Source organism: Rhinolophus ferrumequinum, chromosome 9, assembly GCF_004115265.2.
Source record: "Rhinolophus ferrumequinum isolate MPI-CBG mRhiFer1 chromosome 9, mRhiFer1_v1.p, whole genome shotgun sequence".
Lineage (NCBI taxonomy): Eukaryota > Metazoa > Chordata > Mammalia > Chiroptera > Rhinolophidae > Rhinolophus > Rhinolophus ferrumequinum.
In genome coordinates this window covers 90,849,074-90,859,176 of record NC_046292.1, presented here as the reverse complement: position 1 = coordinate 90,859,176, position 10,103 = coordinate 90,849,074, and the positions used below count along the sequence as shown (strand labels likewise).

The 10,103-nt window shown below is 45.0% G+C and overlaps 1 protein-coding gene across 1 annotated transcript; it reads right to left on the bottom strand.

The window, feature by feature from the left end:
• Nucleotides 1-240: 240 nt before the first annotated feature.
• Nucleotides 241-8,421, bottom strand: LOC117026646 (serpin B9). The gene is made up of 7 exons (XM_033113541.1): nt 8,266-8,421; nt 6,986-7,163; nt 5,800-5,937; nt 5,330-5,447; nt 3,658-3,800; nt 2,202-2,357; nt 241-1,049 (listed from the first exon to the last, which is right to left on the bottom strand). Exons 2-7 carry the CDS (start codon nt 7,151-7,153, stop codon nt 648-650), a joined length of 1,125 nt encoding a protein of 374 aa, XP_032969432.1. The 5' UTR covers nt 7,154-7,163; nt 8,266-8,421; the 3' UTR covers nt 241-647.
• Nucleotides 8,422-10,103: the final 1,682 nt, after the last annotated feature.

The following is a 10,103-nucleotide window of genomic DNA, read 5'->3' as shown; positions in this document are numbered from 1 at the left end:
ATGTAAAGAAAGGTGTTCACATACAAAGGCATCACGTGATAAGTTACACAACATGGTTGATGTAAAAGTGACATCATTCAAGCACGGGTATTAAAGACCAGGTGTCAAAAGATCCCCAGAGCCTGATACAGTGTTTAGCATATACTTGGTGATGAGTGAATGTTGCAAAAATGATAAAATAAAAATGTGCACTAAAGAAACTTCCTAGGAACTCCAAGCACCAGAAAAACGATAAACCAGTCCAATAGCTAGCAGCTTTTATTACAATCGAAACAGTCCAGGCTAAGGGAAGTATGTGACAAGACTTGAGGTACAAGGCAGAGCACAGTGTAACTAGAATGAATTGCATGAGGAATACATGGGAAATACCTAGGGCCACATAGGAAAACTCGGCATGCCCTCCTACGGGATTTGGACTGTATCTTAGATACCACAGGGACTCATTGAGGTATTTGTCCCATGGTCTTGGTTAAGTGGTGTAAATGAGTGGTCAGTATGGGGGCAGCTGAGTGAGGAGAACACGGCAAATCATTCATCCAGATGAGGAATCTGTCCTCACCTTTGTACTGGGCTGGGATCCAGCTGCAGAGTGACAGTTGGGGACACAGAAAGAGGGAACGGCTCACAGGCACAGTAAGTGCACCCCCTTATGGAGAGCAAATTCTGCCACAGAACAGAATGCAGTCGGCTTTGTTGTGCCTAATGAAGAAGAGGAAGGGGTGGTCTGCACAGAACCATGGCTCAACTACACAGGTAATTCCCACCAAAAGGGCTGAAGCAGCCGCGGCCTCCGTGCCCTCCTCGTTCACCTCCACAAAAGCCTTGTGCAAAAACTTGGACAGACACAGGTCTCTCTTGGCTGACATTGCTGAAAAATCAGCCCTGCGCTCTTGAAAGGCATCAATTAGTCCCAAAGGTTGAAGCACAGATTCCATGTCATAATCCTCTTCCAGTTTAAATCTTGGGAGGAGAACTTTAACTTTAGTACACTTCATACAGTCTGGCTTGGTCCACGCTATGAATTTCTCAAAAGTGAGATTTTTTTCCACCTGAAAGACCAGAGTTAGACTTCAGGATTCATCCTTTACCCGTATAAATATGCACACAGACATACTCAAGTATGCTTTCCTCTGCTATAGATGATGGGTATTGATGGTCACACAGGACCAGCGGCAACTGTGAGACCTTGCACTTGTGCTGTTACACACACGGCTTCCTAGCCAAGAGGGGTGACCTCAGACCGCCTAGAGGCACAAAGGCCTTGGCGGCTCCTCTCCTGACCCAGCAACTTCTGAGAGAAGTTTACCCTGACAATAGTCAATGCCCAGCTGTGTGTGCTTTTTTCCTTTTAACTATTTTTCTCTTGAAGACAACAAGACATGGCTGCTAAGAAAAAAGACTGGAAAAGATATGGTGCCCGTATAGCCCCCCGTGAAGGGAACGCTGCCCAAGGGGGCATCCAGCATGCTTTCTGGACAAGAGATGTCACTGGGAGATGGACTGAGGGAGAGCAAACACTGTAGCTTCCCTCACATAGGCCCCTTGGGACATGGGAGCACTGCCTGCACCCAACGCTAGTGTGGGGCCTAGAACCTCCTGGGCAATGGTTGATCCCCTCACCCCAAGAACCCATGCGGAAAGAAAACTGGGGGGGTGGGGGTGGCGAGTGCCATTTTGGGTTGTTCCTGGCTCTGTGCCCGGAGTGCTGCCCGCACCCTCATCCACTCCCCCCTTGCTAAGTCAATGTGTAAGATTTTCTCATTCCCTGTTTCGGGTTCTGGATAGACACAGCGGTTCTCAGTTTTTAAAATAGAATGCTAATAGCAATGATTATGAAAAGAATAGTGGATCCCATTTACACAGGGCTTATATGTACCAGACAATGTGCTAAGCTTGTTCCCTGAATCCCTTCCATTTTGTCTTCCTTACAACCCTACCAGAGAGATAGCATCATTATCCCCAGTTTAGAGATGAGAAAACAGAGGCCGAGGTGCGGTAAAGAGCTTGGTGAGGTCACATAGGTAACAATGGGAGAAGTGGGTCCTGAGTGACAGTTTGAGCCAGCGCCCACCTTCTGAGCACTGCACTCCACAGCCCGGCCGCCCGCATCCCTAACTGGAAAGGCAACCACAACAGGTGAAAGCAGTGCTGCAGTCTACCAGCTAAGGAAGGATACGAAGGGGTCACCCGGCCCATCTCACCGAGCTCAGGTCCACGCCGACGTCCGGGAGCACAATGAGCATGCTCAGCTCCTTGCCCGCGTAGGGCAGCTCCAGGACCTGGGCCTGCACCTCTTGGATGTAGGCGAGGTTGAACTCTGCTTCCTGAATCATCATCTGCACCGGCCTTTGCTCTTTCTGACAGGAAAAGACACATGCGCATCGACGTCAAAACAGACTGTGGAAAGGGCAGTGAGCATTTCCAAAAGAGCGCAGTTGACTCCAGGAGCGTTTTTAGCACCCGCGATGGAAACAATATTTGGACTCTAGCTGACACCCACTCCTCCATCATCATTACAAGGTATCGATTGTGAGTGGACCTGGTGCTTGCCATGGCACCTTAAGAAGATGATTTATTCAGCTGAGTGAATGTGCTACTCTGAATTTTCCAGAGGGGCAACACAGACTCTCCTCATTTAAAACATGCCCCACAAATAAATTTAGGAAATAATATAATCAAATGATTTCTATTTAATTAGAAAAAGGTTTTATGGTAAAGTGGGATGAAACTTATAGTTTCACAGCTATGTGATTGGCGTGTGGATGGATATGCCTTCTTAGAAAGCAGTGTGGCAGCAAGTATACAGAACCACACATACCTTCATGCATTTACATTGTCCGAATTGTGATACTCTAATCCAGGAAATAGTATGCAAATTATTAAAAGGTATATGCATGCAGAAGTTACTTGAAGTAGTGTACTTATTACATTAACTTTTAAAAGTTGATACGCACTACCGACTATAACATTTAAAATAGTTTCTAAAATTAATGCTGGAACAGTTCTCCCCCTCCCCACTTTGCAACAAGAGAGCAGATTATATAAACTACACCTTATACCAAACAAAAGGGAGTCAGGTGCTACCTGTGTAAGTTTCCTAATTTTATTAAAATGGTGTATTTTAGGGCCTGGGGGATTTGGCTATTTTAATGACTGCCTGAATTGAAGTTATACTTCAACGTCAAGACTGAGGTCTTAGTTTTCATGTTACAAATTTATAAATAATTTATGAATGATGATACATTAATTAACAGAAATTCAGCCTAGATTTATTTTAATTTTTAGAATACCTGATTAAAAATTATGTTTTCACATTCTCTGTCTCTATCTCCCTAAGACACACATATGTCACACTTCCTTAACACCTAATTATTTTTTGTTTTCCATCTGAACAACTTGGGCTTAAAGTTGGCAGAACTAGGTGTCAGCAATGACTGTATGAGAAATTATTGGAGGCAACAAGAGCAGTGATAAAATGCAAACAATTACAGGCAACAACTACTTTTAATTCCTTTAGTTCTTTTCTAGACTTTAAAATTTCATTCAGAAACGTGTTGTTTCAATTACTTTTAAACAATCATTTATGCTTCTACAAAGTTAAATTTTTCCATTCAATTCTTTCATCAAACTAGCTGGACTTTTGAAAGCTTCCCCCACCTGGTTTATTTGAAAAGGCATTTCCCTTGTACGTGTTTTGTCAAACTCTTCAGCCCATCTTCCTTTGAAGTAGATGGCGTTGACAAGAACCAACCTGGTCTGTTCGTTGATCGAGTTAACTGGCAACAAGTCCTGAATTTTACCTTTTGGGAAAAGGAGAGAAGATATTCAGTTGATTGTTATAAAAGCATGATTAGTAAACCATGGTAAGGTTTATTGGCAGCTCCTTGATCATTAGTCAAGAACCGAACATACGTTTTTCAAATTTGCTAAGTCTGGTTTGCGACATACAGAGGTCGAAAACAACACATACAAGTGGCATTCGTGATCACCAATACTTCAGGAACATCTACAAAGTTAATGGTGTTGAAACACTTCTAGATCACTTAGGGAAAACACTACACCAGGTTGGAGAACAAAAGAAGCAGGAAATGAGAGACGGGCTGGAGGGGCCATGGCTATTTCATGTGGTTACGTGGAGGGTTGTATCTAATGCTCCAAAGTTACGTGCAATGATAACATTCCACAGCCACGTGTGTAAACGCCTCAGGAAGCCAGAATGAATGGCTCAAAGGAGAAATAGCTGGCAATGACAGCAGGTGCGTTGAGGAGCTTCTGGAAGCCTCTAGAAGAGATTTCACTATTTGATCCTCCAAACACAACACAAGACATTCCTGGAAAGGTAAGGTGGAAAAGAGAAGGATAATCCCTCTTCCCCTGGATATCAAGGTGTACCTTTTCAATGTAGTAAGAACATCCCTGCTAATTCACTGCCTCCAGATGGCATAAGCGGTAAATATTTCAAGTAGTAACAGGGGAAATAACTGCTGAGTCTTTAAGGCAAGACAACCTCTTGTTCATTACTGACTTGTTTATTAACAGCAATAGGAACGTTCCCAGTGGTACTAAGTATGCTTGGTACAGAGGGGCCTGAATGGTTAAAACATCACACTGCCATGGAGCGAGGGGTCCGAGATCCGAACATGCCTCTCTGAAATGAAAACGTATAAGGCTCAACCCTACACAAAGGGTGATTTCAGTCTGAAGAACCGAACAGTCCTCACCCAGGGTTTGCGCTGGGCCTGTCACGCCACGGTCTATCTATCAAGTCTAACTCAGGGAGTGCAAGTGCAAGACATGAAAGAAGCAGTAGAATAAGTAAGCTTAACGTGTAGAGTGAAGACGGTGGTGATGGAGGGCCACAGAGAATCTGGAAAGAGGAGGCCCTAGTGTATGACTCAGGGAAGATTTGACCACGAGTCTCCTTCCTACAGAGATGATGGATTCACCCAGCATGTGAGCCTTACAGCCCAAGTAAAAGCATGTTCCACTTGCAGTTACTAAACTGGAAATTTGGCCTATGAGTTTCTTTCGACATCTGTATCAGTCTCTCTGGTCCTGGGAGAATGGACAAAAGTAAGTCTCAGTTGTTGACCTGCTGAGCATCTGTGAGTAGATTAAGGGTCAGCTGTTCCATGACGTCCAGACTATCACCTTACTCTGACCCTCTGAAACACTAGTGAAACCAGAGAAGCAGCAAGAGGAGGGGCAGAGAAGGGAGAGGAGCAGGGAGCAGAGCAGGAGTGGGAAGATGAGAGAGAGAAGGCAGGGGAGAGAGAGGGAGAGGAGCAGGGAGAGGGGGTGACGAAGGGGGATAACATGCGATTCTGACCTTCAGTCTTTTTTGAGACCCAAGTGTTGATATGTTCCCTGGACGGCTCTGCAGCTTTGGCAAAGGAAAGCTGCTCCAGCTCAGCATGATAGAACCGAAGACAGGATTCCTTAAAGGTCTTTGGAGACAAAAGTGTTCAATGAGGCTACGTTCCGAAATAAAGTATCAGCAAGTTGCCAGAAATCCTGAAAATTACATGGTTTTTATAAAAAGGAGCATACATCTCTTCAAAGTGACCAGATCTTAGTCAACTAGATCTTAAACTATAATAAATAAGCAAGTACTAAGCCATGAATACCAGAAAGGGATAAATGAATATTCGAAGTAGTCACATTTTAAATATTCAAGTTATGGGTATAGAAGTATGATTTTTTAAAACAATGTTTATCATAAGCTTCAGATCTCTAGTGTCTTTCGCTTTGACTCTATATTTTAAATACAACTTTTATTGTTCTGTTGATTCAACTTACTGAAAGGAATTCATACGTCTTTTCTCCAAAGAGCCTGCTGGCCACTCTGAGCAAGTACTTAGTGCCAGGTTTGTTCACTTCAGCCAGAAGTGACTGGAAACCCCCATGAATGTCCTTCTCCGTGTTTAAAAAAAGCACCTGTGGAGAAAAATAATTTAAAATTGTCAACATTGTTCTTGGGTCTCAAAAAAAAAATTCTATGCAAATTTTTTTCTTAAATGCACCTCCCAATTTTCCTTTAAAAGGACATTGTTTTTTATTTAAAGTGGGTATATAGTATGTACTAGAGAACAGCACCTTGAGGGGGGTGGAGGGAAGATGCAGAGGGAAAATAACAGGGAAAGAGGGAAGGAGGGAGGAAGGGAGGGAAGGAGGCAGGAAGAGAAAGAAGGAAGGAGAATAAGGAATAAAGAGGAGCAAAAGAGTTGCTTTCTGCCTAAATAGATCTTTTTCATATAAAGAAGAGTAACAGGGAAAAATGAAAAGGACAAGAGGGCATCAGAAAAGAAGTTATTTAAAAATCTTGCATCCCAATGAAAGCTTGAGTATGTACTAACTAGAGGAAAGTTACCCCAAAAAATGTAGTTAAATGCTTTAAAAATTCAAACAAAATGGACAGAAATACAGAAATAGAGGGAAACACATCACTGTGAATCTCTGACAACTTAGAAACCAAGAGCTAGTTCTGGAGTGCCCGTTATTGTCTAGTCTAACAATGGGGTATAAGGAACTCTCAATGTCACACCTCCTAAAGTCACCAGACAATTTGGGGGCACTCAGAAATCACTCCTTTAAGGGTTCACAAGCTGGCTGGCCTAAAACAGAGAAAACTTCATCAAGTATGAAGAACCGTCACACACACACACACACACACACACAGGACCAGTGAATATTTATAGTTACAAAGTCTTTTATTCCAAGAATCAGATAGATCTTAGCTACTTAGATTTAAACTAATTTCAGTATTATTTTCTAAACAAAGATGAAGTGCTAGGATAAAGTTTTGATAGTTTTATCCAGGTTAGTCATTGGAGAAACGTTTCCCAAAAAAATTCGGGGAAGGAGTCCCCGAGCCCTGTCCTCTGCATCTTCTTTATGAGGTCTGAGGTATGAAGCTGGGAGACAGAACAGAATAACCAAAAAGGCAGTCCCCTCTTTCTCCCAGGGGACACAGAGGCAGGTTTACCTGGGCAATCTCGGCAGCGGTATTTCCTTTTGCCCCCAGGAAGACCATGGCCAGGGCAGAGGAGATGCTCACAGGAGAATAAAACACGTTGTGAGAAGGATCGTCTTGACATAGTACCTTTAGAAGGTGGAGGGCAAAGGTGCCATTTGCTTCAGAAAGAGCATCCATGATGCAGGAGCTGGAACCAGAATAAAGAGAATAAGAGAGAGGCTGCTCGAGTAATATCTCTGGCTGTTACTGACCTAATACATGGTAAGTTTGAAACTACTGTTTTTTAATCTTAAAACTCATAAATATTTTAAGCGAGGAACATCCATTTACTGTTGCTCTCTGTGTAAAACATCGTTCAAGTCCAAATTTTCAGGTAATTAGCTAAGTGTGGTAGTGGCAGTAGATCAAACTGACAAGCTCAAAGCTCCCTTGATTTAACTGGCACATCCTCCTCCACCTGGCACCCCTTCCTGATTCAGCTTCCACCTCTAGCCACCCAGAAAACTCTCCCATCCCCAGAGCCACCTCTAAGCCTTTGAAAACACTTTAGCTGACTCCCATCCCTTTCAGCAGGGTAATGGCCCAAACATCACATCCTCAGGAGGCTTCAGATTCATCCTCTAGACAAAGTTTCCATGTACTCCTCCCAGCCTCTCTCTCCCCAGCATCAAGCCCCAGTCTTTATTGTAATTCCTTCTTCAGTTGGTGCTGGTCCCACTAGATGGAAGCTCTGAAGGCCAAGGGCTGTCTGGCAGGTCTGAGCGCTCAGGAAAAAGGAAGGGCTCAATACATTTTACTGAATTAATGAAAGAATTAGGATGGATCAGAAGTGTTTGGGTTTGCAACTGGGGACTGGTGATTTCAGCAGGACAGAGAAGAGGGAGGGCAGATGTCCTGTGAATCCGAAACAGAGAGGAGCGGTGAGAAATTAGGGCGGGCAGGTGGGAATGGGGCTGCAGGGTGAGGATCCCGCAGAGGGGAAGGGGGCGACGCTCTAGCTCCGGAAGAGGCATCAGAGAGCAGAGAGGAGACACTGAGGGGGGCCCGTATCGGAGGCTTCCTTGAAACCACCAGGCACAGGCCCTGGGACCAGACACAGCCAAACCCCAACTGTGCTGCTCACAAGCTGCGATCCACAGAGCTCGGATTTCTGTAAACAAGAAGGCTCCGCCCTCTGGGCTTCGCTTTCAACAGAGACAGCCCTGGCGTCCTCGCGCCGGGTCTCTAAATGCCAGCCTGGGAGTTCTTCTCCTCCCTCCGACCCCCGACCTGCCCCGAGATGCCCCCACCTTCAGCACCTCCGCACTCCTGCTGTCGCGGCCCTCGGAGCCTAGACCCTCACCACGGGAACCGCAGACCTGGCCCCCTGCAGTCCTGCTCCTCCGGTTCCCCCTGGCGCTCTGCCTCCCACCGATCTGAAGCCCAGGCCAGCTGGCCCTGGGGGGAGTTGCACACGTACTTCCCTGGGCGCGAGGGCGGGGTACCGGGGCGGAGCCCTTGGTGGTTAGTGGCAGGGTCACCACAGTCCCGTCACCACAGTCCCCTCCCCACAGGCCTGGGTTGGAGAAACGCCCTCAAACATCAGGGGTGAGAGTAGAGTTTAAAATGAAAGTAAGTTTGTTTCGCAGAGTGTAAGCAAGAAAAGGCTCCTCCACAGATGGAGTGCTGGTCTCTAATCCCTAGTGGAAGAGAGACCCCTCTGCCCATTTGTGTAGGGTTTATAGGTGTTTCTTGTTCCCATGGAAAAGTTCTCCTTGTGAGGGAAAGGAGGAAAGAAGCAAGATACAAACAGAATAGGGGCAGGCTTATCCTTAGTGTTTGTAAGGTACAGCCTGTGGCTAGTTTGTAGTAGGTGTAATTACCGGAATGGCCGTTAGAATGGAATGTCTTTGCTCCACAGGCTTCAGATGGTCTGTTCTGTGTGATTGATTACTGTGTGCCTGAGATCTGTGTCTGGTAGCAGGCAGGTAGCAGGCTTGGAATCCAACCTCCTACTTCCTTCTTCTGTCAAAATAGTCCACATGCCCCTTCCCTCTATTATTTCCCCCCTCAGCGATTTTATTCCCTTAATCTTAAACGGCTGTTGAAGGATGAAAAATCTGTCTTCTGTTACTTCTTCTAGGCTGAGACAGGGTGGTAGTCCTCTCTGTTGGGAATAAAAATCTTTGGAAGCATCTTCTAGGGACCCCAAGGATTGAGAACATGAGTTCTGGTTTGTGACTGGAACCGACTGGAAGTCCTGTGAGACCATCATATTCACATGAAATTGTTGTAGCCTGGAAGATATGAATTTGATAAGAAGAATAAAAATACAAGGTCCAAAGATTAACAGTAAAACTAAGGATACTAGTGGTCCTAAAAAATGCGATAGCCAGGTAAAACCAGGAAACTATCCCTTAAGTGTTTTGTAAATCTTTATTTTCTGTGTTATACTGATGCAAGCATTAAGCTTGATTATATATATTTTTTGGCGTTGGTTTCTACAGTTCCAGAACTGTTTATGTAAGTGATACAGGCCACTGAGTAGCCCATCCCCACTGAAAAACTTTTAAGTTTTCTTTCATATAGAAATTTTAAGTTTCCCTCTCAAGTTTCCTTTTCCCAAGTTTTTTAGCTCCTACTCCTGCTTTAGATAATGACCCTAAAACTTGTGATTCATACTTGATTGTAATCATTGAAGCCTAATGTTCTCTCCTACCCATTCCCGGCCTAACTCCTGGACAATTAACAACACCTGAATGACTTGTTGAATGGCCACAGGCTCTATAGAGCGAACAGATTTATTAATTAAAATCCATTTCTCCTCATTCAGGGGCCTTGGGGATACAGAGGATACCCCAGCAAAATTGCCAGGAGCAACCAAAGAAGCCAACACGGTCTTCCAGGTGAATCTCAAGACCCCTTCCTCTCGTCTAAGATCGGATAGGGAGAGAGTTCCATGAATCCCCTAATAGGTAGGGACAGCTCTGTGCCCCCGTCATGCGGGGTCTCTGGTCCTGCTACCCACACAAGAATGCAGGATATGGTGAGCCCAGAAAGGAACACCAATGGAGCCATGGATAGGGGGTTCACACCACTATATCCTCGCTGGCGGCTGGGTTGGAGACACAGGAAGCAGGGGTCACAC